Source organism: Antechinus flavipes, chromosome X (assembly GCF_016432865.1).
Source record: "Antechinus flavipes isolate AdamAnt ecotype Samford, QLD, Australia chromosome X, AdamAnt_v2, whole genome shotgun sequence".
NCBI lineage: Eukaryota > Metazoa > Chordata > Mammalia > Dasyuromorphia > Dasyuridae > Antechinus > Antechinus flavipes.
The window spans coordinates 42,016,208-42,034,193 of record NC_067404.1 but is presented as its reverse complement, the minus strand read 5'-3'; the positions used below and the strand labels follow the sequence as shown (position 1 = coordinate 42,034,193).

At 42.7% G+C, this 17,986-nt stretch overlaps 1 protein-coding gene across 1 annotated transcript in view; it reads right to left on the bottom strand.

Moving 5' to 3' along the window:
* The window catches only part of GPC3 (glypican 3), a 703,653-nt gene extending 686,568 nt beyond the window's left edge, over window positions 1-17,085 (bottom strand). The window contains exon 1 of the mRNA XM_051968697.1: window positions 15,469-17,085. Coding sequence (XP_051824657.1) covers window positions 15,469-15,634 — 166 coding nt within the window. The 5' untranslated portion in view covers window positions 15,635-17,085. The remainder of the gene's footprint in view (window positions 1-15,468) is intronic.
* Window positions 17,086-17,986: the final 901 nt, after the last annotated feature.

Genomic DNA, 17,986 nt, shown 5'->3' with positions numbered 1-17,986 from the left:
CAAACAGATTTCTGGAGAAGAAAGGATCTTCTTTTTTTTACAAGTAGACTTTCACAAGTTTAAAATCACAATGCCTTTAAGAATTCAGCTCGAGAGGTGACGTACATGATGATATCCATAATGACAAGACACAATCTTTGAATCTTAGCTTACTAGCTCTATGACCATGAACGAGTCATCTCCTCTCTGCATTTCATTTTCTTCTTTTATAAAACAGGGATATTACTTGGTTTACTGAGCTCACTCTGCAGAAATCTGAACTAATTTTGTACAGTGATCTGTGGCAATTAAGATGGCTAAGACAATTATGATCCAGATGGAGTGGAGAAAGGAGAAAGGAGTAGAGAAGGACTAGAGGCCCTCAAGCAGTCTGGAAAATCCTCATGATTCCATGGCAGAGTTCTCATTTGCCCCAAATACCACTGCCGCTACCCCTGAGGTACAGGTGAACTCACAGGGCTCACAGGAGCCCTTCTACCCAAGTGGCTAGAGTCCATCTTCTCACAGAATGTCAAACAGACCATGTTCTTCCTCCTTCCTCACCACTTCTCATACATTACAGAAGTGCTGACAATGATAAAATTCCCTCCATCTGGAATGCCCTCCCCCATCTTTTTAGACTATCCCAATGCTACTCCTCCTCATCTCTACTTTGAAGACCCATTCAATAAATACCTATTGACTTAAGTTTGCACACTAGTAGAAAGTGGCTGCTAATGTGAATTCAAATTTTTTTTCAGTTTACACCACCTGATTCTCTACCTGAAGATACCACTCCTAAGAGATTTTTTTTTCTTTGAGTCAAAAGGACAGAATAAAGGATAGTTCTGTCAGAGTTCTGCTGGTGTTCAGTTTTTCATTCAGGGTAGGAAGCCAAAGCCGGAAAAGTCAGGCAGATGATTTTCAGAGAAATATGACAAGAGTATTAAAAGCTCCAAATGAAAAGTTGTGTAATGAGCATGAATCTGAATACATTTAAATTTTCTCAGCACCCAGTAATTCCAGGAGCATCCCTCATACATTTTCAAGCTGTGCTTTCACAAAGGTGAAGACACCAATGCCCTGAAGACTTCAGAATCCCCTCACAGGGGAAAACCTGTGTGAGATGTCATGAAAATTGACCCTGGACCATGCACAGCATCTCGATATCTAATGAATGCCTGAGGAGACTCCAATAGTTTGGGGTCTTGCCAGTGAAAGAACAGCCTTCCTTCCTGAAATAATGAAGAAAAAGAGACAATTGCCCTGTAAACTGAAATTGCCAACGATCCTGCTTACCTACATTGGAAAGGCTGATTAGGCAGTCTCATCATTAGTCCTATTTAGATGGGCCAAAACCCAAGCCCTATAGGCAACTGAAGAAAGAAACCTCCTCTCTCTTAGTGACAAACTAAACGCCTGTCTGTGTTTACAAGTTTTTAAACAGAAATAAGAAAAACCAAAGAAAATCCCCTTTTTTCCACTGGAAAAAAAATGCAAACAAACTCAGATGGAAGTCAGGGTGATTTGAACATGCTGGACACAGAACACCCCCATGTAACACATTTATACAACATGGAGCCTGGCCCAGATGAAAACTGGGAATTCATCCAGTACTAACAAAGTTGGGGAGACAAAATTTCAATGACTGCATGGAAAGCAAAGTACACGTGTATCTCAAAGACGAATCAAGGAAGAGAGGATAGTGGATATCGAGGTTCTAGGCCAAAACATATGTATCCATGCCAATATCCTCTTCCCAACAGCAAACAATCAGTCCCACACAATCATCATACTTCCAAGCCAATACAGAAAGTTCAACAGCCAGACAGGGCCATTTATATGGTAAAGGGATCAAACACAGAACTATTTTCAAATCAGTTAGACTGATGTTTATACCTCTATTGACAAGTATTATCCTTTATTTGTATAAACTAAAGTCTCTAGCTCACCGTAGTCATTAGACTGTCAGCCAAAGAGACTGCTATCCTGGATGGCAAGTTGAATATTTATAAGTCAACTCGAATTTTTTGTTTTGAAACACTTCAGGTTTTGACCTATACACATTGTAGAGATTTTTCTGCTACTGTTTAAGTGACTGATAATAGTAAGTTATTCCTTCTTCCCCTTCCTATTCCTGCTGCTAATTAGCAGCTGTTTAAGCATCAGGCTAGAAAGAGGAAGCCTAGCTGCCCAAAGGACTGGGCTTACCATATAAATCAAGCCTAAATTGGGTGAGGAATTTGGATTGTTTGTTTGATCTTACCATTAAAGTTGATCTTAAATTGCCCACTTAAAAGTGATCGTATTTGCTCTGGTTTCCTAGTTGGGACTCAAAGTCACTCAAACACAAATCTGATCACTATCCTGAAGTCCTCTGTATTAGGATATTTGAATAGCTAACTGATGAAGAGATCAAAAACTGGCTAAAGCGGAGTTTTTACCCATATTCTCTTGCCTGCTGCTTCTATTCTAAAAGTAAAGATTCATTCTTCAAAGGGTGCTGTGTCCTTTTGTCCATTAAGGAGAGCATAGATACATTCCATTTGTGGTTCCAGACAAAAACAAATGGCGAAGAAGGACTTTTTCAAGCATAGGTGATCTTCAAAAGTCCAGGTGACTTCAGATTACCTTATACATTTTTTAATGCGACTACATTCTAACCATTGCCAAATTAGAAAGCGATAATGGTCACAAGTTTTTTTTTAAACCTTATGAAATAAGAAAGTGTAAAAAAACAAAATAGAGAAAGCAGTCTAAACCAGATACTCTGGATGTTCCATTCCCTTCTCTGTAAAATGGAGGGAGGGAGAGGTAGAGCTAGATGATGTTTAAGGTTCTATCCAGCTCTAAATCTCACACACTCACACACACACACACACACACACACACACACACACACACGTGTATGTATGTATAAAGCTAGTATCCAATTCCATCTTGAAAAAAAAAGGGGGGGGGATACAAAAGTTAAACCTACCATACCAAACAGTATTATAATCCAAATTCAGTGTACTAACAAAGACATCAAAAGCAAACTCAAACCTAGTACAGTAGCCTACTATTCTAACACAGTGGTCATGCTGGTGAATATAAAACTCCACCAGTAAAAAGCAAGCTGTAATTCCATTAGCTTGAAAGGTATTAGTTCTAACTTCCATGAAAGACCACCCACTGTTAAAGGTTGCCAATTGCTGATTTTTAACATTTTTAATGACATGCACAGTTGTAAATTGATGCTTATATACTACTACCATTACTAGGTCTATAACCCAAGGAGATCAAAGAGAGAAAAAGGGCCCATATGTACCAAAAATATTGTGAGCAGCTGTTTTATGGTATTAAAAAATGTATAACTAAGGGGGCACCCATCAATTAGAGAATAGCTGAACAAATTATATGTGTAATGGAATACTACTGTGCTGCAAGAAATTATGAAGAAGACAATTTCAAAGAAACCTGGGAAGACTAATGTGAACTGATGCAGGATGAAATGAGCAGAATTACTATGAGAACAATTTATACAAGTAATAACATTGTAAAAACAAAACTTCTGAAAACATAAGAACTCTAATAGAAATGAAGATCAACACAAATTCTGGAGAACCCCCATGATTTAACATGCTACATGATTCCTAACAGAAAAGCGATACACTAAGGATGTAGACTGAGACGTGTATTTTTTTGGACGTGGCTAATATACAAATCAGTTTTAGTTGACTCTGCATAAAGGAAACCCCCAAATCTATAGAAACACATTATACTTTTTGAAATACCTTGTATTTCTTATAAGGGTTTTTTTTTATTTTTTCCAAGGGAGGGTATTTGGGAGAGAAAGTAGATTCTTAATCATTGAAAAAAATGAATCAAATTGAAAGTGTTGATTGCATCCATTATCCAGTTCTATAGATTCCAATGTACTTACATGCACCAAAAATAAGTGATTAGGGTACTTTTCCAATACTCATGATCATCTCCTCTTATGAGGCCTTAGATCATAATACCTACAAACATGTTCAGTTAATCAAAGGGTCTTTATTTTAAACAGCAAAATGTGTTTTAAGAAATCTGACAGTCAAAACCCTCTGAAAGTTTCTGCAAAAATGTAAAGGCTGTAACATTAATTAGTACCCCTCCTCCTTACTTGACATCAGAATAGCTCGGAAAATTTTAATTACTTTTGTGAAATATGTAGGAAGTCCCCCAAACACTGCCATGTCCCCAAAAAGTCAACTACAAAAAACACCTCCTGGGTCGTCTTCTCATTATTCTAGAGCTTCACGTGCAAGGTACAATGTGCCAGGAGTAGCTGATGCTGGGAAGTGTAATTATCCAAGATGGACCAAATTCACAGTAAAAGCTGACAGTCACTACTTTAATTAGGATCATATTTCTGTACTTAGGAAAATGATGGAATTTGATAAATGAGCAGGAACTTTATGGTATAGGTGACAATTAACTCTACAACTAATTTGGGGGCCAATCTATCTGAAAGTGCGTTCACTCAAGCTCTTGAAAAGCTCTGCACACTAGCTTGTGCCCATGAAAATTAAGCTAGTTCTCTGGGGTATTAAAAGTATGCAGGTAACAGGGATATATTACAGATATACAGATACATACATACACACCCCCCCCCAAGAACTATATTAAGATAGAATTGTATTTCATTTCCTTCTGCCTCTTAAAATGGGGGATAAGGGGTTTTTTGGGGGGGGAGGGAGAGGAGAGACAAGGAAGTAACAAGTCCTAGGAAAATGCAATCCATTTCATGAAAGCTTCCACCCCCACCCTTTTCAAATTCTCTACTGCAATCCAATTCAGGCCAGCAATTATCCAGGGAATCAATTGTCTTCCATGTAGTAATAATAATAAACAGCTGACATTTGCATAGTGCTTTTATGGTTTACAAAGCACTTTGCTTTCATGATCTCATTAGCTCCTCAGACAATCCTGTGAGGCAAATAGCATAAGTATTCTTTTAATTATCCCCATTTTATTGATGGGGGAAACTGAGGTGCAGAAAAGGGAATTACCCAAGAGAATAGCTTTCAAATAGCAGAAGTATGATTCAAACCCAGGAGTCTCACTCCAAACTATTATGCAAAGGACACGTGTAGGTGTAAGTCAGAAACTGATAGCTAATTTCTAAAGATGGCAAGAAACTAAATAGCTCATCTTAACCTAGCCATTCAGGTCACTACCCCTAAAAGTCAACTTAGTGGTAGCCTTCATGTGTCTGAGAATAAGCAGAAAAGCTAAGCTTTATCCCCCAGTGAGATTTATAACCAAAACATGAATTTGTTCTCTTAACTGTGGAATACTGACACCAGTTTTGGGGACCCATTAAAAAAACCATTTGGGTTGTGAAGTGTCCTATGAGCAGGAAAGAACTGTACTGTGTACCTCCAGAAGAGGATCTATGGTAGAAAGGCACTTTTAAGGGAGGCACACTTTATAAGATTGGCTCAACACTTTGAGCTAAAAATTAAAGGATATATTAGGGGACATAAGTCATTGTGTGCCTGACAGGGCCAAGGCAGGCATATAGGCTAGACAGGATCTCACCATGACAAGTCTGGCTTTCTTTACTATAGCTCCAACTTATAGGAGAAAGGCCATGTGCTACACACTCTCTCCAACCACCAAAAAGGAAGCAAAAGCTGATGAGAGTGGAGGTTCACAACTGCTAAGGGGATAAAGATTAGGGAATCTGAGGGACTCACTAGAGCACACAGCTAGGATTCCATCCATTAACTAGCAAGCCTCAGTAACAAGTGCCTTAGGAATGGCATGGCCACAATCTCATACCATGGGATGAAAGAATTAGGGAACATAACTGCCTTTAAGTACTAGAAGGGCACTCAAAAAGAAGAGGATTAAATTTTTCTTCTTGGCCTCAAGTGTAGGATAAGGAGTGATGAGTTTGGAAGTTGCAGAGACATATATAGCTCCAATGTGAGGAAAAACCTAACTAGAACCATAAAAAGTAGAATGGACCACTTCAGGTAGGCTCTCCCTAGCCTGAAGTATTCTTTGAAAGGCCGTATGACCACTTGTCCAGTAACAGTAATTATGTCGCCACGAGGAGATCCTTGTTCATATAGGGATCATACTAGATAGCCTCCGAGGTCCTTTTCAACATGGAGATTCTGTGATCTTTTCCTATCAAATAATTTATTGATATAAGTTTATTAAGTACATTTCAAAGAACTCAGTGGATTTACAAATCTATGCACATGAATAGGAGGACTTCTACTCCTAAAACAAATCATTAATTTTCTGGAACACGCTAGCACTGCATTTTGACTTTATCATGTACAAATTCCCAAATGAGGCAGAGACTGAAGTGAAAGTGTCCCCCTGGTCACGAATATATAGATTTTTTTTTCTCTTAAAAGTCACAAACACAACTATTCCTATTCATTAACAAACAGGAGATTGGCCTTTAATTGACCTAATTTTAAGTTGAGCTCTAAACTTATTCACCTTGCATATTTAACAAAATAGTCAATGAAGCTACTCCTTTCCTACATTGAACAGTTTTCTCAGGGGAACATTTTAAAATACACAATAGTAGGTTTGCTGTAATGATTTTTCCTACATTGTGCTTTCCATCCCAGACACATCTTATACATTTCAGGTGGTGATTCTGGCTGTGGCTCTAGAGTCAAACCAGAGCAAATCTGATCTTGCTTCTTCCTTGGCTAAATAAACTAAGGGGCCCATGGCTAATGCTCATTACTTATTGGGATTCAGGGGCTCTGGAGAACAGCTATGCTGGATGTTTGATGTAGTCAGCTCTCTCATTCAGGAAGACCTTGAACCCTAGGTTACATAAGGTATCAAGCGCCTATTGGAGAAATTTACCAAAATGTCAGTATCACCTCCCATCTCTCCACATACACAACTGAATGTCCCCCTCTCTCCCCAAGTGAGAACTTTTTAATAACTCTATGCCGTTGCCTGTATAGGACTTCTGATATCAACTTAGTATCCTTAAAAAATCACAGACAAGCTGGAGAGCATCCAAAAGAGGGTAACCAGGATGTGGAAGGACCCTGAGACAAAATCGCATCATGACTGCTTGAAGAAAGTGGAGATCTCCACCCTTCAGAAGATATGTCTGAGGGAAGGGGGTAAACATGATTGTTGTCTCCAAATATCTGAAGGGTTGCCACCTAGAAGAGGGACTAGCCCTAGTCTGCAGAGGTCTATATGGCAGAACCAAGAGCCATTGGTGGAAAATGTAGAAAGGCAAATAGCTCTGGCATAATTGGCAATGACTCTGATTGAGCCAGATTCACCTGGATTCTGCCAGTGTTAGAAAAATTCCCAAATCTGGACAGTTCAGCATCATCTATAACCTTTAGTCAAAAAGCTTCAGTTGCAACAAACAAAGGGCTCTTACTCATCAAGTGGGCTTAAAGAAGTGTTACACAACTGAAGTATTAATAACTTGGCCTTTAAAGGGTGACAATTCAGTTATAATGATAATCTCTACTAGTTCTTCTGATATTCAAGAAAAATGAGTCAATAAGTGTTGACAAAGAATTTAATTTAAATGTTTTATTCTTTTTTATTTATTTTTTAAAAAATTAAACATTTTAAGGTTTTTAAATTTTTAAATTTCTAAAAATTTAAAAACATTATTTTAAGAAGAAGAAAAACACACATCCGAGAAACAAGAGCACGGATAAGTGTTCAGAAATTAAGGACATGGAAATGAAGTCGAGTAAAGGCTCAGATACAGGATCAGATACTTCAAAATCATGAATGTCCTCCATGCCTTAAAAATGTGTTCTACTTGAGAAATGTGATATATATATTTCTTAAAAATCAGTTTGAATCTTCTTTTTAAGAAATTTTTCTTATTTTAAGAAATACAAATATCACATTTCGAGGCAATTCCAATAGACTTGAGATGGAAAGTGCCATCCTCATCCAGAGAGAGAACTATGGAGCCTGAATGTGGATCAAAGATTAGCCTTTTCACCTTTTTGTTGTTTGCTTATTTTTTTCTCTCGTGTTTTTTCCCCTTTTGATCTGATTTCTTGCATAGCATGACAAATATGGAAATTTTTTAGAAAAGTTGCACATGTTTAATCTATATCAGATTGTATACTGTCTTGGGGTGGGAGGAAGGAAGAGAGAAAAATTTGGAAGACAAAGTTTTGCAAAGGTGAATGTTGAAACTATCTTTGCATGTCTGTGAAAAAATCAAGTACTACTGGGAAAAAAAATCTATATATATGTGTGTGTGTGTGTGTGTGTGTGTGTGTATGTATGTGTATATATATCACATGAATACCCAGAGTGGAGAGCATTATGATCACAACAATCTATAACGTGATGCTGAACATCACAACAAATCAATGTCTGCCTTCCTAAAGTTTATATCCTAATTCATACAAGCCACAGATAACAGAGAACAGACACTGGAGATCCAGGTTAAACAGAATTATTTAAAAACATTCAAAATCTGTAAGTTGGTACTTTCTGTTGAGCAGTACAATCATAATCCTCAGCAAAATTCTTCCCAAAAATGATGCATCATGCACAAACTGTAATCTCTTGTCTCCAATTTTCTTAGAAATGAATAACACAGCTCTTTACAACCTGTGCTTTTCACATATGTCAAAACCAAAAAGGGTGCATGGTCATTGGTAGCTGCCATTTAAGCACAAGGAAAACAATCGTGTATACACATATGTACCTATGTATATGTCTGTATACACACCTAGACATTAGTATACATAGAATACCTATTTTGTATAAGCAGAGTCTATTTTGTAAATACAGACTTTCTCATGGCATTCAAGACAAACTCTCTTCTCCCTGGCTGGTAATAAATCAGCTTCTTCCTAGGCTACCGCCCAGACAGCAAACACTGCAACTCTCAAGATGGAAGTAGCAGAATGCTCTAAAATATTGCATCAAAACATTGGATACAACCTACCAGCCCATGAGGAAAAACATTGCAAAATTGACACCATCTGTGTAATCTCACACACACCAAAACTAATCTCCCTTATGCCTGGGTTTCCTAATTCTGGGAAATGAAATTTGCTCAAAGAATTAGAGGAGGTTTCTTCCCCCCACCACCACTAACATAAGCCCCATCAAAGATACTTCTTTTCCCATCTCCTACTTCAACTCCTTTGGCTCTCTAACCTTTGGCCTGGCTCAACAAGATTTCAGTCATTCCATCGCTTTTTCTGCACGTGTTTTCTAGCTCAGTTTTTCTTGGAAAGGTCCCCTCAGAATCCTTAATGGCAGGTGTCCCATGAAGTCAGCAGCTACTTCTCCAAACAGACTGTTTCCCTTGAAGCACATCACAAATCTTAACACATTATGCACCTCACCCACAAGAATGTTTAAGGAATGATTATTAAATTCCAACTACTTTTCCATGTTAAAATCATATCACCCCCATCATCCCAGTTTCATTTCTTCTGTCACCATGCTTATCAACACACACACACACACACACACACACACACACACACACACACTCTCTCTAATCTCCCTTTAAATTCCCTGCTCCAACCAGGCCTACTGCTGTTGCAAACCACAGCTGTCAGCCCATACAAAATTCAAGTGTTGGTTCTGCTACTTTCCAAGGACCTTGAGGGACATGATAACTGCTTTCAAGTGTTTGAAGGGCCCTTCCGGTGCAAGGGGGATTAGTCTTGTTCTAATTTGCCCCGGAGAGCAACACTAGAAGAGAAAGGGATGGAAATTGCAGAGAGGCAGATTTGCCCTCCTCTTAAAAGGAAGTACTTGTTAATGATTACAGCCATCCCCAAAATGGAATGAGCTGCTTTGGGAGATGATGATTTCACCATTACCAGCTATAATCAATCAAAGGCTGAATGATCACTGGATGGGGCTGCACCAAAAAAAAAAAAAAAAAAAAAAAAAAAGATTCCAGAGCAGGAAGTACTTAAGATTAGTTGGGTAGCTAAGGTCCTTTCCAACTTCAAGATCATGAGTTTTCTAAGGCAAAGAGACTAACCCCATGCCAGCCTTGTCAGAGTTCAAAACACTGGTGCTTTACTTGCCTTCATGATCCCCATTTGTCTGTACCACACAGTCCCTTCCCAAATTAAATGAGATTCCATCTTATTTATAGCATGTTAAGAATTTTGGAACAACCCTTAGGAATGACATTTAGCAACCCACTTTCCCTTGCCTAAAACTGTATCCATTCGCAAGTGTATCTGGGTGGAGGCCAAGGCAAACCCAATTAAGCTTAGACTTCTGAGCTCAATGGCTTTCTTCTGAATTTTTCTAAAATAAAAATGAACATAGTTGTAGCGAAGAATTATGGGGGGATTTTTTGCCAGATACTACTTGTATGCCTGGTTTCCATTTGCAATGCTTTTTCTGAGCTACAAATTCTTAAAAGCCAGGATATGAAAAGATCTACAGGTCTTAAGGACCTGCTTTTTAGAGTCATAACCTTGTGCCTCAGAACACTCTAAAAGAAATGGGAATATAAGATTGGAAGGATTTAGATCAGTTTTGTGGGAGTTTAGTGTAGTCCTTCAGCCCCTGTGATTTATTTCTGATGCTGGCTGATTTCAAATACTATTTCCTCTCGTGAGTATTAGCATAAGAGATGCACCTTTTATCCATTGCTTCTAATCCAGTTCTGCCAATGGCCAAAGTCAGAAGCCAATCTGGAGCAGTCCTCATAACTGAGACAAGAAACTCACACTCTTTCCAGTGTTCTTCTTTACCCCAGATGAATCTTTTTTTAATTTTTTTTCCGGGACAGAGAGTTTTAGCACAGTTAATACAGTGGAGCAAGCAAACTGAACATGGCTTAAAATATGGAATAAAATAAGTCAAGCGATCATCATGATGGTTCACAACTATCAAATAATTTGCAGTTCTCTTTCAATTTCCAACAGTTGAATGACAGTAGCAAATTACACATTTATTCACGTTGAAATTACACACTTGCCACATATTTAGTCTGCCATTACCATCTCTACTTTGAAATACTGATTAACTCTCTCAATACATGGTCATACATTATGCTTTTTTCTGTATTTTCTATATGAATCCTAAGGCCTCACAAGTCTTAACCATGTCATTCTGGTGCTTGAAAATATTCAATGGTTTCCCAGTCTGGAAGAAACAAATGCTTGAGCTTGAGACTAAACCTTTCCAATATTAGATTGGGAATATACTAGAATACTACCTTCCCAATCTAGTATCGACCTCTCCAATCAGCCTTCTCTTATTAGATTTACTAGATGAGGTGAGGAGAAGGGGCAAAATACAACAAATATCCATATGTGGCAGACAACTGGAGTTTCTGGAACTCATTCCATCTCCCAACTTCATCATCTGGATCTGGAATACTCTCCCTCCTCATCTCTGCCTCTCACAATCTTCAAGGTTCAACTCACAGGCCATTTCCCTCATAGAGCCTTCTTTAATATTATTTATAACATAAACATAGATGTCATCACACACACGTGGTGGGAGTAGCCTCCCTCCTCAAGTTGTAAGTATGTACATTGAATCCCCCTTTCCGGTAGAATGTAAGCTCCTTGAGGCTATAACTGTTCCTGCATACCCTAGAACCTAAACACCCTGCCTTGAACATTGTTTACCTGTTTGTTTCGTTCTGGCTCAAATTTTTTAATTTATCAATAAAAAGGACTCCCCAGTTATGTCATGCAGATAGGCAACTGTTCTGGAATTTCTAAGGTCTTGAAAAGTAGTATTCCAAGGCAGAGTCGCATGGCCAGTGTGGGGCAAGCCTTGAACCCAGGTCTATGGGGCTTGGGCCAGTCCCTTACTCATGCCACTTTGACTCCACAGTTTGTTGTTTGGTCGTTTTTCAGTCATACCCGACTCTTCATGACTCCTTTTGGGGGTTTTTGGGCAGATACACGAGTGGTTTGCTATTTCTTTCTCCAACTCACTTTACAGAAGAGGAAACTGAGGCAGACAGGGTTAAGAGATTTACCCAGGGTCACACAGCTAGTAAACATTTGAGGACAGATTTGAACTCAGGGAGTACCTGACTTTGTCAGGTATTCTTATGCACTTTGCCACTTAGCTGCCCCTTTGTACACAGTGGGCACTTAATATAACTTCAATGAACTGAACTGAATACAATCAGCCTCCAAAAATTGTCAAATGGGATGTGCAGGTTACTCCTGGCAACTCTCACACTATCCTTTTATTTTAAAATACCTTTTATTCTTAACTTAAATCTCAAATTAAATGGCTATTTCCACATACATATATATTCTCTCAACATAACTAAAGTCAAGACTCAGAAAAGGTAAACGAAGCCCTACAAAAAAATCTCCATTACAATTCCTTACTTCTTAGAAGAAAGGACCATCCTTAAGAATAGAATTCAGGGACAGAAAGGGACTTGCCCAGAACTCCTCTGGTCCAATTTCCTCTTATACAGAGGAGAAAACAGGTCTCAAGGGTTAAGTGACTTGCCCTCAGCCACACTTAGCAAGGAGAGCCAGGGCTTGAGCCCATGCCTCCAGAGTCCAATGCTTTTTTTGTCTAAATTATGATTTCTGAAGTCCCTTACAATACCAACAAATTACTTACAATAATATAAAAACTGGAAGGGACCTAAGAATTTATCTAGTCTAGCTCTCTCCCTTTATCTTATGACAGGAGAAAAAAATCACCAACACACAGAGAGTGATGGCTTCCTTGAGGAAGTCGCTTAACCATTGAGAAAGAGCTGGGACCTGAACCCAGATCACAGGGCAAATTGTACCCCAACATTTTAAAATTTGTTTAAAATGAAGAAGTGAAAAGATGCAAGGAAGCCTTAATGGGGAAGAGGGGAAGGAGTTGCTGAGGAAATAAACTATCAATGCCAATATTTCAAATCTTTTTTTTAAAACACCATCTACAAGTCACCTCCTTTTGTCCCTACTCCCCAGGCGAGGTGAAACATTGATCCTGCAACTGGTCTCCCCACTTTGTCAGAAGACCTCATAGAAAACACATTCGAAGGATTAACAATGTCAACAGGAAAAAGATTTTTCAATATTGTTCAAGCTATATTCATACAATAAAACATCAATGTCTACGCTGAAAAGAACAGAAAAATATATGTTCTACTGTTGTCAGCCTGGCATAACCTGTACATATACATATAGCTTTTTTATCTTTAACACATGAGGACTCCAAAATATGGGGTGAATTTTCTTCTTAAGGCTCAATATTGCTATGTGATATGCAATCCATCCACGTAGCTTTCATTTCAGCCCCCCAAAAGGGGAGTCAATTGGCCTTTGAAACCGCAGTAGGCTTGTCCATTGCCTCAGGAAAAAGGTGGTGAGTGCAGTACCTTGCCAGTGAAAGTGAAAACCTGCCTTACAGCAACAGGGAAAGGTTCGGGCAGCACCTACAGGGCATTTATCCGCATTTGCCAGAATTGAGGATGACAGAAGGAAGGGGCTGAGGTGCAGAGAGATTAAAGTGACTTGCCCAGGGTGTCACTAGTAATGGTCCCCGGACTAGGACAAAGGCAAAATCTGAACTCCTCTACCTGATTCCAAGCCTTCTTTCCACTGTCACATTCATAACTTCACTAAGAACCACCACCTTCAATCTCATTCCAAACTGATCAGATGGTTTTATGATGTTTCCAGTAAAGTTCAGTTTACCTCATAACTGTAACTGACCCTGGAACCTTCATTGGAATCAAGTGGCATTGTGGGTACCATGCATAGAGGAGCCGAATTCTAGCTCAAAATTGGAATCCCAGATCTGACCTTGGGCATTTAACCCCCTTTGGGCCGTTTCCTTGTGCATAAAATAAGGGAGTTGCAGCCCAAGATCTGCCCATTCTTGGATTCCATGGGAATGAAACACAGAACCTAAAAGGGTATTCATGATCAATTAATCTGTTCCTTTTCATTGTCAGTCTAGAAATTTGTCATAATCGGATTCTAAGGCATGCTTTTTAAAATGGATAGTTAAGTACCCACTACTATTAACATTCACCTGCCGAGAGCAGAATCCCCCAACCCAAGAAAATGTATACTAGAGGTATGAGATTTTGACAGTGGGGGGAAGCTCAGGTGTAGGATCTCCCTCCACCAAGTGCAGATGAACAAAGTGTAATCAATAGGCCAATTTCCTAAAGGGAAGCTTAAGGCACACAGAGTATATATACATGATTTGAATTGGCCTGGAGTGCTATATCAGAAGGAATTTGAATCCACTTCCTTCGGACTCCAAGCCTTTCTCCAGCAGCTATCTCCATGACTGCCAACAGCTATAAAGATCATGTAGGTTATCTCCCCCAAAGAACCTGATTAAAGACTAAAAAGGTATGTGTTCAGAACATTTGCCTCCACCCTTACTCGGTATATATCAAGGTGGGGGGAGGGAGGGTAGATGTTGGAAAGAATCGATTTTTAAAAGCATCCTGTGACAGGAAGGCAAAAGAGCTAGTAAAAAGAGGACCAGTCTTGATTTGGGGGGATAAGTTCTGCCTTTGACAAGTGCCAGCTCATGATAACGCCAAGTCATTTGAACCTCTCGGTGAGGCACACCCCCACTCCATCCCTCCCACCCCCAGGCAACTCTCTAAGACAAGTCAGTGAGAAAATGACATATGGGCATAGGGAAATCCGAGGGCTTTACCACACCACACCCCCCAAAAGCCTCAGTTCTTGCCAAGGGCAAACGTAGTATAGCTAAACTTGCCAATATAACCAGCAAAAGGGCCTTTTAAAAAAGAAAACGGGCAAAACTGTCCTAGTGGCAGGGGATATAAGCACAGCAATTGCTCATTTCAGTTCTTAACGTTGCTACTTCAGACTCAAAAAAAAATCTGTCCGAGTAGGGGCAACGTGTCATCCTGAAAGGGGGCAATGTGTCATCCTCAAAGGGGGAACTGGAATCCGGGGTCCTTCAGCATCCCTGCCTGCAGGGGAAACCTACTCCCCAGAAAATGAAAGGGGGTGACGGGGTGGCCAAGGAGCCGTGCTAGCTAGCCAATACCCGCCCCATCCATTAGCCCTTTCATCTAATCTACCTAGAATCACAGCACCTGGAAACCAGTGCTACGGGGCTCTCTCAAATTCCTGTCACCAACTTTGGCGTGCTTGGCCAGGGAAACATTGCCGACCTTGCCTCCCCAGTGCCCAGGTCCTCCGCCCTCCCTCCCAACCTCTAGCTGAGAAACACTGAGAGCCCAGGGGGTAGACAATGTAGATGCCCGTGGCAACCCCAAGGCAGAGGTGGGGGGGGAGGGGGAGAGTGTTCAGAAGTATTTAATCTCCCCTCCCTTCTTTCCCCTCTTACCAACCCCCTGGGAATGAGGCAGCCCTTGGCTGGCCACCCCCCCCCTCCCTTGAAATTTTCAGGGTGGGGTCATTAAAGGGATGCTGAATGAAGTCACAGGGATGCACGAGCAACTTAAAAGGCTCAACCCCGAGGAGAGAGGGGGGGTGACGGAGGTAGGCTCCCGGTCCTCACCTGCCAAGGGGGCTTCGGGCACCCACTTGAGCCCCGGCTGCAGCCTCTGGAAGAAGGGGCGGACTTGGTGACAGGTGGCCTCGGGGGCTGCCGGCTGGGGCCCGATGCCCACACTCAGCAGCGTGAGCAGAGCCAGCAGGCACGCGGAGCGGCGGAGCCTGGCCATTGCGCTGCCCCGAGGGCGTGGGAAGGTGGCTAACGGGCTGGACGGGGCGAACCGAGCCAAGCGGAGTCCCTGGACAGCCGGCTGATCCTGGGCGGACCGGAGCGAAGCCAGTGGTCGAGAGAACCTGACAGTGACGACGCCCACCAGCTCCAAAAGTTTTTCCCCCTCGAGCCGCGGGGCGCGGGCAGCGAGGCGGGGAGACAAGGGCGCCCGGCGGGGCTGCGAGGACGTCCCTGCGGGCTGTCGGGGGCTCGGCGCTCGGGGAGCGGCCGGGCGGAGCGGCGGCGGCGGCTGGAGCCGGCGGCAGCCCGAGCGAGCGAGCGAGCTCCCCCCCGTCCTCCCCGGCTCTTCACGGGCGCTCTGACAGAACTACTGCAGAGGGGCTGCGGGCTCGGGAGCGCTGATTGGCTTCCCGGCAGCCGTCCCCTCTGACTGGCTCTCCGAGAAGTTCCCTAGCCTCCCTCCGCCTTCGCGCCGCTCATTGGCCCGCGGCCGCGAGGACTTTTCCCTCAAGGATTGTTTCTTTGGAAGCGGCCCTCGCTGGCTGCCTCTCTCCGGGCGGGGGGCTTCGGCGGCGGCGGCGGAGCCCCTCCCCTCCTCGAGCTCCGCTCTGCAGGCTGGTCAGCGTCCCCTCCTAGGGGCCCGAGGCTCTCCTCTCGTCTCCTTAGCACTCCCTCCCCCACCCCACCCCCCGCAGTGGCGACCGCTCCTTGGAAGTGAGGGGGTCGAGGAAGCCGTGGGCAAAGACCCTCGGGGCTCCCGCCTTAACTGCTCCCACACTGCCCCGCAGATAGGGCGGGCTCGTGAGCCTCGTGCCCTGGCTCCCTGCCCCAGCTCCCGGGCTTCTCCTCCACTAGCATCCCGGGCAGTAGCTCTTAAAGGAGAACCCCGAGGGGAGGAGGGGGGCCTGAAGCCTCTCAATTGTGGGGAATTGTCCTCAAGGTGGAGGCGCAGAAACGGCCACCGGGCGCCCTATTTCTGAGCTCGCTGAGGGTCCGAGCAGAGAGAGTGAATCAGAAAAGCAGACCCTCCTCCCCCTCGGCAACCTGCGAAGCCAGGAGGCCCGGCGGCCTGGAGGGCAACCGTGAACTTCAGGCGTGTGGGAGGGCGGGGAAACGGGCTCGGCAAAACGCCCCGGACCACCACATCTGGCTGGGTTCGGTGGGGCCTGCGGGGCATGTCGGGGCTCGGTATGCCCCCTCCACCCTCAGGTCAAAATAAAAATGCAAAGTTACTTCCATCCAAACCATCTCCCATCATGCCTTATGTGCCAAAGTCAAAGAAGCTTAGTGTTTCAGAAGCAGAAGAAACCCGTGAGGGTGCAAGATGCCCCCAAGGAGCTAGGGCCCTTTAGCCAGTTAGGTGCCCCAAACTCTAAGCGTGAAAAAGCTGACAGCAAGAAACCATTTGGGCAGAAACTACCTGCAAGCAGCTTGAAAGAGAGCGTGGGGAGCACCAGGCACCACCAGGTAGGAGGGGGGAATGGGACAGAGGCCTCACAGCTGGGGTTGGGCACCAAGTGCAAAGGGAGGTGAGAAGGGCCGGACCCCAGAGGGAAAAGGGAAGGGGGTTGGTGGTAAAGGAGGGGGAGGAAGAGAATGGGGCTAGACCCTAAAAATGGGGGAAAGGGAAGAGCCCTTGATGCCTGAGAAGGGAAGGAACTACTTGCCTACCTGTTTGACTCAGGATAATTCACTTCTCTCTAGGCCTCATGTACCTCCTTTGTAAAATGAAAGGATGGGACTAAATGATCTCTCTAAAGTCCCTCCCAAATCTAAAATCTATGTTTGCTTTTCTAATTTTTCACCTGTGGAATTGTCCAGTTGTCAGTGAAGAGGTGAGAACTAATTGGTTTTCCTGCACCTTAAAGACAAGGGAATGCCCTATGCCTGGGGATCATAGGGGAAAGGGAAGGGGGTTTTTAAAGTGCCTTACAACTTAGGCTCAAACTATCTTTCCAGCTTTCTTATGTATTATTCCTCTTCCTGACCTCCACATTCCAACAAAATTGGGCTTTTCTCACCCACACAACTCTATTTCCACTCTCCTTTCCTTTGTACTACTTGACCCATGCCTGGAATGCATTCCCACTTCACCTCCAACTCACAGAATCCATCTCCTTCTTCAAGATGGAAGCTAAGCAACAATCAATGAACATTTAGTAAGCACCTACTATGTGCCAGGCACTGTGCTAAGAGCTGGAGATAGACAAAAAATGGTCCTAGTCCTCCAGAGGCTCTTCCCTCCAAGGAAGGAAATGACATGCAAGCAAATATATACAGGATTAGTAGGAAATGGTTGGCAGAGGGAAGAAACTGGAATTAAGGATTGGGGGATAAGGTGGGATTTTAG